Source organism: Eutrigla gurnardus (genome assembly GCF_963514095.1).
Source record: "Eutrigla gurnardus genome assembly, chromosome: 11".
Lineage (NCBI taxonomy): Eukaryota > Metazoa > Chordata > Actinopteri > Perciformes > Triglidae > Eutrigla > Eutrigla gurnardus.
In genome coordinates this window covers 1,635,001-1,650,000 of record NC_139925.1, presented here as the reverse complement: position 1 = coordinate 1,650,000, position 15,000 = coordinate 1,635,001, and the positions used below count along the sequence as shown (strand labels likewise).

Sequence of the window (15,000 nt, the reverse complement as noted above, 5' to 3'; positions counted from 1 at the left end):
CGAGGTAGCTAGGTCTCGCGTTCTCTAGGTATCTCGGCAGCTAGGTATCTAGGTAGCTAGGTAGCTTGGTATCTAGGTATCTAGGTATCTAGGTAGCTAGGTATCTAGTTGGCTAGGTATCTAGGTCTCTAGTTGGCTAGGTATCGAGGTATCTAGTTGGCTAGGTATCTAGGTAGCTGGGTATCGAGGTAGCTAAGTCTCACGGTCTCTAGGTATCTTGGCAGCTAGGTATCTAGGTCTCTCGGTATCTAGGTAGCTAGGTATCTAGTTGGCTGGGTTGAAAAAACTGCACCGTTTGTGTGGGGTGGATCAGGGACCATCTGATGTGCACATTTAAACACAGGATCCAGGTTGCTGTTCAATCCTTTATTTGACGGATGGTTTACGGATAATTTAGTCTAAACAGAGGATGTGAAAATATAAACATTACTGATCTTGCATAACAAAAAGTCAAAATGGTAAATCAGATAACTTGAAACTTACTTAATTAATGCATCCTTTATCTCTTTAAACAACAGGTAAATGGTAAACTCAGGAATCTATTAAATGAAATAAACAGTGAAAGATCAGTTAGTTCGAACAGTGATATGAGGTCATTATTCAGAGGAAAATGTCCAATAACTCACATCCATGCGCTTCCTTTGTTCTTGCTGGGGTGAAGGGCCAACCTATATAGCCTTGGGGGGCGTGGCCAACTCATTGAGTGACAGGTGATGCAGGTAGCTTGACTTGGTGTCGGTGACTGACTTGTGATTTAACATAGGTATCTAGGTCTCTAGGTATCTAGGTAGCTAGGTATCTAGGTAGCTAGGTATCTAGGTAGCTTGGTATCTATGTAGCTTGTAGGTAGCTTGGTATCTAGGTAGCTAGGTATCTAGGTCTCTAGGTATCTAGGTAGCTTGGTATCTAGGTCTCTAGGTATCTAGGTAGCTAGGTATCTAGGTAGCTTGGTATCTAGGTAGCTTGGTATCTAGGTATCTAGTTGGCTATAGGTATCTACCACTCCACTGGTAGTCTCTACTGGACCCCCAGGGAGTCCAGGACTTGATGGAAGTTTTACTTTACGGAAGTGGCCCCCTACAGTCGTCACTATGGCAACAAATATGTCCGCTGCTTTGACCGTCCTGAAGGAGACGAGATTTTTCTAGAATAGTGGAACGCCTTTCAAAGTATCACCGTTTTTGCATTCATTTGAGGGTTTGAGTTCTAGCGTGGAGCTGAGCTTGTAAAGGACCACTTGAGTCCACTATGGACCAGGTGATCCCTACGAGAAGGACTGAGGTGAACTTCATATTCAGAGTGTATTCTGTCTTCTGCTGCTGCAGTTTCTTCTTCCTGTTTCTGTTTCTGCAACATTAATACAAAGCTGCTCCTACACACACCGACACATAACACAGCTTATATAACTGATCTGCAGTCAGCTGGAGGAGGACGTCTCTCCGTCTGTTCTCTACACAATCTTCTCATATTTCCGAGCGTCTCGGCTTCTCCACTGTGATTCTTGTTGAGTGATTTTACTTCACAGAACACAGTAATCTGCTGCTGCCTCCATCAGTCAGTTCTGTTTATTCTGTGACTTAAAGAACACAAACTCACTAACTGAGGCAATGCTAGACCAGCAACTCCTATGTTCTGAGAGCTAAAATCACTGTTTTTATTAATGGAGTCTGGTGTCTGAAGACAGCACACGGCTGTCTGACAGCCAGGTAAAGATGTGGAAATATTTTTACTGTAGCGACCTCATAACACAACACACTATGAATGACCTCATAACAACACACTATGAATGACCTCATAACACAACACAGCGATGATCTCACCCAGCAACACACCCGTCTCTCTGCGTGATCCATGTAAATGGAGTCTTGTATTGTGTGTGAAGACTCGGTTTCTTGTTGTCGCTATGTTGTGGTGGCTGCTGATCTGCTGCCTGTGTTCCGAGGCGGTTTCCATGGCAACTCCACACCTACAGTTCCGAAGGAGATGGGGCTGGTTGCTAGTGGCAACGCTTCCCACACTGAAATCCATCACTGAACAACAGCAAGCTCTGCAGCAGCAGGAGGAGGAGGAGGAGGAGGAGGAGGAGGAGGAGGAGGAGGAGAGGATCGGGTTATAAATAAATAATAGGAGAACATGGTTATCATGTCTGCCCGTCCTGTGTGTTGGGAGGTGAAAGGCAGAATAATCTCAACATCAGAGAGATAGTGTGATGCAGGAGACAGACGTCCCGGGACGTCTCCTCTGATTGGACGTGAGGACAAACATGCAGAGAAAGAGATAAAGCTTCTGACTCAGAGAACACGAAACACTGAAACTGATACGGAGGTCTGGAGGAGGATGTTTCAGAATCACTTCCAGTTATAGAACAAGGACTAAACTATTAGAGACACACACACGCACACATCTGATTGGTCACAAAGTGTAATTGAATCTTACAGGAAGTGAGGCGGTGATTACGGAGGTTGCTTCCTGCCAACGAGCTCTCTGTTCATGTTTACAGTTAACTCAGCTTGTTCACCTGATCAGAGATCAGTTCCCCTGACACGATTTATGTATTCATAAAGTAGACCTTTATTAACATCAGTTGTGTTCAGCATTGACAGGCATCTGCTCTTCTGTGATTGGCTTGAATCTGAGGCTAACGAGCCTGATTTGAACGTTGTTATCAATGGAAGCGTCAATCATCTCATTGTAACTACGAACATGTAAATAAAACACGTTATTGAAGCAGAGAAAAAGAAGTCAGCATGTTCCTGTTGCATTGAGGCTCCTCCTTTAAAAACAGTTCCTCATGCTGCCGTTTATCACGTTTAGAGATCTGCTGCTGCCGGAGGTCCAGAACCAAACAGGATGTTTGGCTTCCTGATCGTATCAGTGTGATTAAAGAGCGATTAAAGAGCCGACAGAGCTGCTCCTTCCTGTCTGTTCCTCATCACACAGACCAATCAGGTTCCATCCAGACCACGTTGTCAGGCTGAGACTAAACCACATAGTTAGGTTGAGACTAAATCACATAGTTAGGTTGAGACCACTAAACCACATAGTTAGGTTGAGACCACTAAACCACATAGTTAGGTTGAGACTAAATCACATAGTTAGGTTGAGACTAAATCACATAGTTAGGTTGAGACTAAATCACATAGTTAGGTTGAGACCACTAAACCACATAGTTAAGTTGAGACTAAATCACATAGTTAAGTTGAGACTAAATCACATAGTTAGGTTGAGACCATTAAACCACGTAGTTAAGTTGAGACTAAATCACATAGTTAGGTTGAGACCACTAAGCCACATAGTTAAGTTGAGACTAAATCACATAGTTAAGTTGAGACTAAATCACATAGTTAGGTTGAGACCATTAAATCACATAGTTAAGTTGAGACTAAATCACATAGTTAGGTTGAGACCATTAAACCACATAGTTAAGTTGAGACTAAATCACATAGTTAGGTTGAGACCATTAAACCACGTAGTTAAGTTGAGACTAAATCACATAGTTAAGTTGAGACTAAACCACATAGTTTGCTTGAGACCACTAAACCACGTAGTTAGGTTGAGACCACTAAACCACATAGTTAAGTTGAGACTAAATCACATAGTTAAGTTGAGACTAAATCACATAGTTAGGTTGAGACTAAATCACATATTTAGGTTGAGACCACTAAATCACATATTTAGGTTGAGACCACTAAATTACATAGTTAGGTTGAGACCACTAAATCACATATTTAGGTTGAGACCACTAAATCACATATTTAGGTTGAGACCACTAAATCACATATTTAGGTTGAGACCACTAAATTACATAGTTAGGTTGAGACCACTAAACTACATACAGTAGCTAGGTTGAGACCACTAAACTACATAGTTAGGTTGAGACCACTAAACTACATAGTTAGGTTGAGACCACTAAATCACATATTTAGGTTGAGACCACTAAATTACATAGGTAGGTTGAGACCACTAAACTACGTAGTTAGGTTGAGACCACTATACTACGTAGTTAGGTTGAGACCACTAAATTACATAGTTAGGTTGAGACGACTAAACTACGTAGTTAGGTTGAGACCACTAAAGTACATAGTTAGGTTGAGACTTCTAAACTACATACCGGTAGTTAGGTTGAGACCACTAAAGTACATAGTTAGGTTGAGACTTCTAAACTACATAGTTGGGTTGAGACCACTAAAGTACACAGTTATGTTGAGACCACTAAACCATATAGTTAGGTTGAGACCACTAAACCATATAGTTAGGTTGAGACCACTCAGACCCCAGTCTGGATCCCGGTCAGGTTCCCAGCGGCTGACTTCCTGTTGTGTTTGCTCCCTCAGACCAACAAGGCGGTGTCGAGAGGAGACTTCCACCTGGCGAGCTCCAGTTCCAGGCGGGCCCTCTTCCTGGCCGTGCTGTCCATCACCATCGGGACGGGGATCTACGTGGGCGTGGCCGTGGCGCTCATCGCCTACCTGTCCAAGAACCACCACTGGTAGACCTCGTGGTCAGGAAGCAAAATTACCCATCAAGCACTGGGAATGTGTTTGGGATCCTCACCTGGAGTTTCCTCCACAGGCCGGCTCGCGGCCACGAGCCAGACGACCACTTCCTGTCTGCAGTCGACGCGGCGTCCATTCAACCAGAACACAGCGAGGCGCTTCTAACGCGGCGACGTTAGAGGCCCGCTCGTCTGATTGGCCCTCGAAGGACCTACTCCTGGAAACTGTGAACCAATCAGAACGATGATGAGAAGCTGGAGACAACGCTTGCTGTCTCTGGCGGATCCACGTGGTTTCTATGGCAACGTCCAGGGGGACATCTCAGATTTTCACATGAATGAACTTTTACATTTGGATGGGTTTGATCTGAATGTGAGACGTTTGTACAGCACGTTTTTAAAAATGGGTTTCAAAGTACAGAGAAAAGAAACTAAATAATATATATAAATATATAAAATATACACACAAACATGATGCAAACAGCGAGCGCACAGATCAGCAGCAGGACTCTGCAGGTCCAACGTCCTCACACTGGGACCAGGTCTAGGTCCGACCTGGTTCAGGTCCGACCCGGTTCAGCCAGCAGGTTTGATTCTTCCGAGATCAAACAAACAAACTCAAGTATAAATGTGATCAGCAATGGAACGTCTAAAACGCAGAAAGGAAACTTCTGGAACAGAAACAGAATTTCAGGTTGAAGCATGAAAACAAACTCATGAATATTCATCTAACTAATTCATTAAATGTACAACACATTACCTGTTTATTAACATACTTTCTTTTTGTCTCATGATGATATTCATGAGAATATTTTGAATATGTTGTTTTCCTTCCAAACAATAAAGATGCACCAAACCAAACAGGAGAGTTTTTATCTAGATGTTTAAATGGCAGAAACTGTTTCTGTGGTAAAGTTCCTACCGTATTCAATTATTGTTTCCAGTTAACGACTTCACAGCAAACGTCAGCGTGGCTCTGGCACAGGAAGTTAATGCCCCTGCAGAGCTCTGATTGGCTGGGAGCAGCTGTCAGTCATGTCGTCACTATGAGGTCAGAAAACCTTCAAAGTTGCCCAAATTTACTTTGCGGTCATAATTTCATTCAAATGAATTGAATTTGGTACAAAATATTGATGTCATAACAGGCGAGTGTGGAAAGTGAAACACAATGCTAACAGAATGCTAACATGCTATCAAAACTGGAAAATCATCGATAGAAACCACAAACAGGAAGTGACATTTTGTCATGCTATTCAACTACTGGATCACCGGACCACCAGATTGCTGGACCTGGATCACACGATCAATGCAACTGGATCCCTGGAAGTGGACTTGCTTGCTCCCTCTTCGAGCATCAGGACACAAAGACTGAATTCATCATTTTCTTGGAGACTTTTGTGAAACCTTTGATCTGTTGCTTCCTCTCTGTGATTCATGAGTTGTGTGCAGGTTTTCATCATGAAGCTGATCTAATAAAGTGTTTCGCCGTGGACCTGCGGACCTCTACTTCCTGTTTAACAGAACCTACTTCCTGTCTCTCTGTAGATGAACCTTCGCCGTCTGACCCCCATCCTGACTCCCCCCGCCCGGGACGACAGGGTGGAGGAATCAAACTGAGGGAGTCAGGTGATCCGGGTCTGACAGGAAGTTGGTGTAAATAAGGACTTTAAGGCCTTTCAGAGCTGGAGGCGCCCCCTGGTGGAGCTGCTCACCAATAACAAGGAACACAAACACCTTCAGTTCAAATCATCTGTTTAAAAGTTAACATTTATTTAGTGAAGCATTTTAAAGTGAAACACCAGATATGATATGATATGTCACTCTGTTATACTCGTTAGAGCTTCATCATCAGTGCTGATGACAACGTTCACACACCAACCAATCAGAGTCACAGAAAACCCTGTTCTGTTCCAGGCTGGGCTGTGATTGGCTGACGGAAACACTGCAACACAACAAAGAAAAGCCAGTTCCCAGAAAGCAGACGGGTCTCGTCCCTCTCCTGTTGCCGCCGGCGAGGAGGAGAATGCCTGCGTCCATGCTGGTAGTCTACCAGGGCCTCGGCGACCTTGCGGCGTCTCGGCTGGCGGGGGGCGGAGCCAACAGACTCATCTTCTGGGACACGCTGTACACCTGCTGGACCAGCTGCTCCAGCTGAGAACAGAACACCTGAAACACACTGCTGCTGTTACACTTCAGCCTGAACACCGTCTGAAGGCACCAAGTCCTGTATGGCGGGTCAGACCTCTACCTGGATGTGCTGCATCAGAGAGTGCTCCTGGTCCTGGTCCTGGTCCTCCAGGCTGCCCGGCCGGTTGGCGCCACACAGTCGCTCCACCAAAGCCTCCACCTCCCTGAGGACGGATGGACTCAGTCCCCCTCCTACAGGGTCCACCCAGGATCCAGAAGTCCTCCTTGCTGTCCCACAGTCCTGGAGACCAGCTACTGAGGGACAGAAGAGACTTCATGAGTTCACATCAGGGATTCTCTGAAGACAAGGAACTAGACTGCTTAAGAACATTTTCATGAGAATACTGTTGTACTTTTACTGCAGTAGTATTTTGAATGCAGGACTATTAGTAATAATGTGTATTTTACACTGTAGTATTACTACTGTAGTATTGTTTGTTTAGTTTAATAAAGATTTAATATCTGATTCTGTGACTCAAACACACCAGCATCCTGGTCCTCAGGCAGCCTGGTGGAGGAGAGGGTGGAGGTGTTGTGGGTGGAGGTGATGTCCTCAGGCAGCCTGGTGGAGGTGTTGTGGGTGGAGGTGATGTGGGTGGAGGTGATGTGGGTGGAGGTGATGTCCTCAGGCAGCCTGGTGGAGGTGTTGTGGGTGGAGGTGATGTCCTCAGGCAGCCTGGTGGAGGTGTTGTGGGTGGAGGTGATGTATTCAGGCAGCCTGGTGGAGGTGTTGTGTGTGGAGGTGTTGTGGGTGGAGGTGTTGTGGGTGGAGGTGATGTGGGTGGAGGTGATGTCCTCAGGCAGCCTGGTGGAGGTGTTGTGGGTGGAGGTGATGTATTCAGGCAGCCTGGTGGAGGTGTTGTGGGTGGAGGTGTTGTGGGTGGAGGTGTTGTGGGTGGAGGTGATGTCCTCAGGCAGCCTGGTGGAGGTGTTGTGTGTGGAGGTGTTGTGGGTGGAGGTTTTGTGGGTGGAGTGGATGTCCAGCTCCAGAGACTCCCGGCTGGCTGTGATTGGCCGGCTCAGCTGGGCCGTCACCTCCCTCACCTGCACACAAGAACCAGAGTTGTAAGTCTCGATGCAGGTGTTGGAAGCCTTGAGACCAGGACTCTGATGGTCCAGGGTCCAGACCCAGTTCTCCTGACCGAATGATAAACACTTGCGATATTATACTTCTCAAGCATAATGCAGATCTTTCATTTACAATGAGGAGCCTCTATGGGGGACTAGTGTAGTCTACAGCACTCACCTGTCTGGACAGCAGCTGCAGCTCCTCTAGCTGGTCTGGAAGAGGCCAGAACTCCTCGTCCAGGTCTCCACAGTCCCGTCTGGACCGGGGAAGAAGACGAGTGGAGCGGATGAAAGCTCTGGAGGAGGACCAGGACCGTGCAGGGTCCTGAGGATGGAGACCACCTCCGTTCTTACTGGAGTCCACGCTGTGGAGGGACCAGCCCCCGGCCTCTGGACCAGAGGGCGGACCATCAGAGAATTTGGTGATCCCCAGCAGGTCCGGTGACCTTTGACCTGCACTGAGAAAGGAGTCCAACCCCAACAGGCTGGTGGAGCTACAGAAGTGGTCCAGTTCAATCCCCGAGTCCTGCAGGTTGGGGTCTGTTTGGAGGAGAGAGTCTCCCTGGAGCTTGGAGCTGTCCCCCTCACAGACCACCTGTACTGGTCTCAGAGGGTAGGTGTAGTCTAGCAGGGTCTGGTACTCCCTGTCCGGGTCCCAGCTGGCCGAGTACCGGTCTGGAGACGGAGGTAGAGCTTTGGGGATAGCACAGGCCCAGTAGTTGGCCTGATGGGGGGACAGAGGAAGTCCTCCAGAGGCGCATAGTTTGGTCTGAGTCTCTGTACTCCTCAGTCTACGCTGGGTCTGGCTGGGCCTGCAGGACCCGGAGCGAGGGGTGTAGGTCGGATGCAGGACAGTGGAGCTGAGTTGTGGCCTGAGAGGAGGGTTTAGTCTCTGGACCTCCAGGATGGATCTGGACAGGCTCTCTGAGCTGCATCCAGAGTAAGGGGATCTACACCTGGGCTCTTGGTGGCGCAGCGTGGCCCTGAGCTCTGAGACCCCCAAGGGGGACCCGAGGTCCGTCGTCGAGGGGGAGGTAGGGGAGAGGCCCCTTTGAGAGAGGCTGAAGGTCTCTGGGGTCAGATCTGATCCTGATGGCTGATGGTCCTCCTACGGGACAGGAAGCTCAGGTTAGAGGACCACATAAAGGACTAGGAGACCATGTAGAGGACTAGGGGACCATGTAAACCAGAACCCTCACCTGTGGACGTGGCTCCTTTAAGATGGAGGCCGGTTGTCGAGCGGAGAACAGCGGCGTTCTGGTGATGTAGCGTCGTCCTGGATACCTGGACTCTGTCTCTGGTCTTCTAGTTGGACTCGGGACTCTCCTTCTGGGTCTGGACTCTGGGAGGTGAGTCCTCCAGCTCTGGTTGCGTCCCTCAGCCTCCATCGGACAAACTGAAGGAATAAAACAATCCACACGTGTTTCTACGCTCTTTGGCTCCTCGGAGGACCGGAGAGTTCCGGTTCCTCAACAACCAACGTGTTGCTGAGTCGAGACGCTCCGGATTCCTGCAAACCACAGAGCACCTGAACACACCGGAGCGGTCAACCGTTACAGCTGGTCTGATGGATCATTTATCTACCAGCAACACATTCTGTGGTTCCAGCTGCTCACATTCAAATAGTCAACAGGGGGCGTCACCATGACGATGACCACTTCCTCTACAAAGTCTATGCTGTGATGACTAGTACTATGCCGTTATCTTCAGACAGACAGGTATTATGCCGTTATCTTCAGACAGGTACTAGACGGTTATCTTCAGACAGACAGGTACTATGCCGTTATCTTCAGACAGACAGGTACTAGACGGTTATCTTCAGACAGACAGGTACTAGGCGGGTATCTTCAGACAGACAGGTACTAGACGGTTATCTTCAGACAGACAGGTACTAGGCGGGTATCTTCAGACAGACAGGTACTAGACGGTTATCTTCAGACAGACAGGTACTCGACGGTTATCTTCAGACAGACAGGTACTCGACGGGTATCTTCAGACAGACAGGTACTAGACGGTTATCTTCAGACAGACAGGTACTCGACGGGTATCTTCAGACAGACAGGTTTCCTGCCTGGTTACCTGTAAACAGGTGAGAAGAGCTCCCAGTGAAAGGAGAGGCTGCTGATCACCTGACTGATCACATGACAGTGTTAAGGCTGCAGGATCGGACCTGCCGGGAGGAAGTGGAGCCGGCTGGAGTTTCAGAGTAAAAGACTCGGCTGATTAATATGAACCTAAAACAAGACTGACTGGATCATCGGAGGGGATTATTATTATTATTATTTATTATCTGTTCCATAACTAAACACTACAAACAGGATTTAATGGATTAAGTAATTCATAAATAAATAGACTTAATTACTAGTTAAACTCCATCAGCATTCTTTTCTTTGTGGTTTGTGGACTCGTTCTGACTCCCCTAAAGCTTTCTGGGCCCGGTTTCCTGATAACGTCCACTCTTAGCGCTACGAAAGACTCCTACGTCATGACTTACCAAAGTTGTTTACCTCGTTAGTCGTGGTTCCTGAACGGTCTCTTAGGAGTCTTCTTAAGAAACACTCCTTACGTCGTACGTACATGGTGCTGTCCAGAAAGAAAGTGCTGAAATCGATTGCTCAGAGTTCGATTTTCCATTTCATGCGCAGGTGCATGACAGCATTATATTATAAAATGTAGGCTATTGCAGTGTTTGCGAATAAAACATTGCTAGAAATCCTTCTAGGCCTAAACATTTATTTAACCATGGTCCAACATACTACCATATACTGATTTAAAAAAAGATATAGTTTGAGCCAATTACATCCTTAATTACATGCGTATTTGTTGCCGTTGTAGTCGAAACTTATGCAATATAGCCACGTCGGTCATGTATCCATGGGATTGAAGTTGATCTTTATGAAATTATGTATTCCAACTAAACGGCTCCGAGGACGCCGACGTCTTTGGTTCAGCACGAGGATGCGTTGTATCGCTGCCATAGTTTTCAACCGTTCACAACCGTCACCGGCATCCATTTATGACATGCCTTGACATTGACTAGGGATAATGGGCTAATTAAATGACACTGTAATATACCTAGGCAACTTCTGAGGTTGAGGTAAAGCTTACGCGAAATGTTAAGTAGGAACTCTCAGTAAGGGATACGAATGACGTAGCGTTAAGAAGGCTTTAAGAAGGCTTCCGGAAACCGGGCCCTGGTCCGTTTGACTCTAAATGGACCTGTCAATCAGCAGGTAAGCCCCGCCCCCTAAAGCATCCCCTGCTTTCTGGTCTGGTGGACTCTAAATGGACCATAATGTACTAAATGAACATCATGCTGGATTGAAGAAGACTTGAAACTAGAGATTGAGACCATAAACTCATGTTTACAATGTTTACTGAGATAATACATCAAGAGAGAAGTAGGACCATTTTCTCATAGACTTCTATACAACCAGAGAGGAGTCGCCCCCTGGTGGCCAGCAGAGAGAAGTAGGACCATTTTCTCATAGACTTCTATACAACCAGAGAGGAGTCGCCCCCTGGTGGCCAGCAGAGAGAAGTAGGACCATTTTCTCATAGACTTCTATACAAGCAGAGAGGAGTCGCCCCCTGGTGGCCGGCAGAGAGAAGTAGGACCATTTTCTCATAGACTTCTATACAAGCAGAGAGGAGTCGCCCCCTGGTGGCCAGCAGAGAGAATGCATCTTTAAGAATGTTGCTTCTGGGTTGGTGTCGGACAGTGAAGTGTGTGGACTAATCAGCTGGAAACCAGTGGAAACCATGGCAACAAACAAAACACTAGTGACCACAGAGAGAGAGAGAGAGAGAGAGAGAGAGAGAGAGAGAGAGAGAGAGAGGGGGGGCATTGTAGTCCACGGAGCCACGTCAGGCTGACAAAGGCTCGTTTAATGTAGAAAACTGGGAGGAAGCAAACCGGTCCACCGTCTAACGGGTCTAACGGGTCCCTGCTAGTCTAACGGTCCACCCTATAAGAGGTCCTCGCTAACATCCGGTCTGAGAGCGGAGCTCACCGGAAGCTGTTAAAGTAAAGGTCGGTCAGGACGTATGAGACTCGTTTTAAAATCCTGTAATTCAACGTTTTCTCTTTTGTCCACATCACCAACACAAACAACTGGATCATTCTGGATCCTTCGGGATCTTCTCGTTAATTCGGCCTCGTTCGGGTCCACCAAGCTGACCTTCTTTCTCCTTAAATCTCGTTTAAAGTGTTCAGAGACACTTTTGCCCGCCGACGGAAGTCACAGCGAGAACGAAAACCTTCCGAGACCCCCGGGAGTCGGACTACCGACCTCCAGCAGCAGCTACAACCCGCTCCGGGACCAGGACGACGGAAACGTCCGCTACTCACCACTTAAATGCCGGCAGGCCGCTCTCTGGAGCTCCGCTCCGGTCGCTTTGTTGCAGCGTCCCTCCTTCCTCCTCCGTGCTGCCTTCACGTGCTTCTCCTCACATCCGGTCTTTTCTGGACCCGGAACGGAGCATGAGTTCACCTCAAGAGAAGCGCGAGACTTCTCGTAACTCCGGAGGTTATTACACCCGACCTTCACGGGGCCCTCCATGTTTACTTAGCCAAGCTGCGGATTTAAAAAATATTCATCTTTCTAATAAAATAAAGGCTCTAATATCACATCTAACCGGATGTGTGGAAAATAATTACAATTCGCACTAAACAAACTACTTTTTACAGAAGGAATATCAATAACAGAAAAAACTCGACCCAGCCGAATAACTTTAACGGTTTGTCGTGTAAAATATAATAATAATTCCTATATTTCTGACGGCACATGAAGGTAACAACGTACAACCGTTTTAAACCAGAGCAACGGCTCCACGAGGCCCCCTGGCGGACAGAATAAGAACCGTATACAATGTATAGTTTCCCCCGTTATTCTTAAAAAACAATTTCTGAAATAACACAAAAACAAACACAAAATATCGAACATTAAATTCAAAACTATGAAAACTCTTCATGCCAAAATATATATTTGTAGTAGTAATATTTAGTTATTGTAATAAAAAAAAAAAAATACATTGGTGTATAAATTCAATAATGCCACATTTGTTTAATGTTCTTTGGAAACTCAACCTGGACTCACATCTGATCTAGATCCATGAGAACCAGACCAAAACGAGTCATTTCAGTGACATCAAATCATCATCAGAGGAAGAGTTAAATTATTAGAAGGAAAACAAATCACCGGTTCTAACATTATTTTAATTGATGCGTCAATGAGCAAAACACGTGATGGAGGTCCACATAATAATATTATGAGTCATTTTTCCAAACATGAACAGACAGCCCAGTCAGGCGGTCTATAGTGGAGGCTGGAGGTTCTCCTGGTTCCCTGCAGAACTCAGAGGGGTCACATTCTCACTGATCTGCACCACAAGCAGCCATTTACAAAGAGTCTCTATGACATCACCATTACACCGGTGAGACATTCATGAGGACTAGAAGTCCACACAGCGGCCCTTTCTCTCCCAGTCCCCGTAGCGGGTTGGCTCCGGACCCCGTGGGCCCCCCTTCTCCTTGGTTTCAGGGTTCACGTCGTCTGGAAACTCTGGAGGATAATAAGACGCTGCTTCAGTTCATTTCCTCCTCAATCATTATTATTATTATTAAAAGTCATCTGAAGGCTTTTTTACTGTTGTAGTTTCATCGTAATATCATAAAGATGTTGGTGAATAATCTCTCTGCCCGGTGACCGTAATGTTTCTCCCTTTGTTCTGTTTGATATTCTCAGTCTTTGGTTCTTCTTCTGCCAGAAGAACACATGAATTATGATGCTTATTACTATTATTATTATTATTACTACGACTCACTCCTCAGAGCAGCGTGACTCGTCTCCTCGGGGCCATCGAACCGGCCCTGTGGGGTTTTGGCTTTCTTCAGCGGCTCCTTGTCCTTTGCCGTTCCGCTGGCCGCCCGGCCAAACCCTGATCCTGATCAACACACACAGGAAACCACAAGGAGGTCAGCAGCCAGTACCTGGGTCCGGGTCCCAGTGTCCACACTCAGGCGTTGGTTCAGAGGACTCGCAGGCATTTTCAATTGTTTAAATGAAAACTTGGCCTGAAGGAATTTACCCACAAATCATAGCGGCGTGGCGTTAAACCGGAGGACTGAGATGAAAGTGTAAACAAAGAGGACGACATGGAAACATGATTTAATATGGAAGATAAAACCCTTTAAACCAGGTGAACAGACTGAATCACACCTGCTGAACCATCAAACCATCATAATGTGCTTTGAAGCTGGTTTCATTAAAACCAGTAAACAGATGGTTGATGGTTAATATGATTTATTAAATAAACACGTTGGGACTGTTCTGTCTCTGGGGGGTTAGGGTTTAAAGCACCACTTAAGAACTTTTCCTCTTCTGTCCCCCTACAGGTTGGAAGGGAATTGTCCATTACTGCCATCATAAATAATTTAGCCTTCCGCAGCTACCGTAGCATGCACGTTATCCGTTTGTATGCAGAACCGGCTCTGGAAACGATGAACAATTTGAACGATGTCCGGTGACAAGGTAGAGTAGCTACCGCCTTAGCTTAGCTAACATGAGCCATAGCGATAGTTACATATTGTAGCGACCCTGCAGTAATGTTACTAATGTTAATGTTATAATGTGTTCTATGTTCTAAAGTCCTGTGATTTCTGACTGTCAGTGAATGTGTTTTGTATAGACAGGTATGTGGTTGGATGAGTAAGCAAGGGGGCGGGGTGAATGTAGGAAGTGGGTGTGGTTGCATAGGAGGAGTGTGAGAGCTCTGGAGGGAAAAGAGCTGTAAGTTGGCTGACTGTTTTTGGCGTAGTTACGGCCGACAGTAACTGTTGCGTTCTAATAAATGAGTAAGGTGAGACCAACTCCTCGTCATTCTTCTGACGTCCGGTCGGACGTTACAATATATATTAGCACAATAGCTAACGCCTTAGCTAACATGAGCCAATAAAATAATCAACAATGTATTGTACACAGATGCACACTGTTGGAAAAAAACTGATTTCCGGTATTATTTAAGTCCAGCAGCAACAAAGCCAAGTCACCATCCGTCTTGCATTTTGTAGCCTCCTTCAGCTCTCGAGTGTGAGCCGGTCCGATATTCACTCTCGTACGAGCTCGTTCTTTGTCATGCTCCCGTTTTCTTTCCTTCGCCTCATCAGACATTATACTCCTCCTTTTCTTTGCAGGCTCTGCCATGACGCCAATTTAAAACTAGCTAGCTGCAAGGTATCTTCCACGCAC

General features: G+C 46.4%; 3 protein-coding genes across 6 annotated transcripts in view; 1 reads left to right on the top strand and 2 right to left on the bottom strand.

The window, feature by feature from the left end:
* syndig1 (synapse differentiation inducing 1) overlaps window positions 1-5,400 on the top strand; it is an 8,534-nt gene extending 3,134 nt beyond the window's left edge. For both annotated transcript variants that reach the window (XM_084021484.1, XM_084021483.1), the window contains exon 4: window positions 4,335-5,400. In XM_084021484.1, the coding sequence (XP_083877610.1) occupies window positions 4,335-4,493 (159 nt within the window). In that variant the 3' untranslated portion in view covers window positions 4,494-5,400. The remainder of the gene's footprint in view (window positions 1-4,334) is intronic.
* An 843-nt stretch (window positions 5,401-6,243) lies between these two features.
* cep68 (centrosomal protein 68) lies at window positions 6,244-12,398 on the bottom strand. Of its 3 annotated transcripts, none has more exons than XM_084021432.1 (6): window positions 12,102-12,398; window positions 8,950-9,146; window positions 7,929-8,858; window positions 7,168-7,726; window positions 6,744-6,934; window positions 6,244-6,661 (listed from the first exon to the last, which is right to left on the bottom strand). In XM_084021432.1, the coding sequence occupies exons 1-6, from the start codon at window positions 12,310-12,312 to the stop codon at window positions 6,542-6,544; spliced, it is 2,208 nt and encodes a 735-aa protein (XP_083877558.1). In that variant the 5' UTR covers window positions 12,313-12,398; the 3' UTR covers window positions 6,244-6,541. The 3 variants fall into 3 exon arrangements, with proteins under 3 accessions (XP_083877558.1, XP_083877557.1, XP_083877559.1); XM_084021431.1 differs by having other exon boundaries at window positions 6,744-6,937; window positions 12,102-12,395; XM_084021433.1 differs by having other exon boundaries at window positions 6,744-6,937; window positions 8,950-9,829; window positions 12,102-12,120.
* A 325-nt stretch (window positions 12,399-12,723) lies between these two features.
* sdhaf4 (succinate dehydrogenase complex assembly factor 4) overlaps window positions 12,724-15,000 on the bottom strand; it is a 3,691-nt gene continuing 1,414 nt past the window's right edge. The window contains exons 2-3 of the mRNA XM_084021495.1: window positions 13,577-13,696; window positions 12,724-13,314 (exon numbers count right to left, since the gene is read on the bottom strand). Of these exons, the coding sequence (XP_083877621.1) occupies window positions 13,205-13,314; window positions 13,577-13,696 (230 nt within the window). The 3' untranslated portion in view covers window positions 12,724-13,204. The remainder of the gene's footprint in view (window positions 13,315-13,576; window positions 13,697-15,000) is intronic.

Bases quoted from the DNA above. Each gene is read 5' to 3' on its own strand.
- cep68 (XM_084021431.1), bottom strand. From the start codon at position 12,312: ATGGAGGGCCCCGTGAAGGTCGGGTGTAATAACCTCCGGAGTTACGAG. The intron at 9,147-12,101 runs GTGAGTAGCGGA...TTATTCCTTCAG, and splicing joins GGCCTGCCGGCATTTAAGTG to TTTGTCCGATGGAGGCTGAG. The intron at 7,727-7,928 runs GTGAGTGCTGTA...TCTTGTGTGCAG, and splicing joins TGCAGCTGCTGTCCAGACAG to GTGAGGGAGGTGACGGCCCA.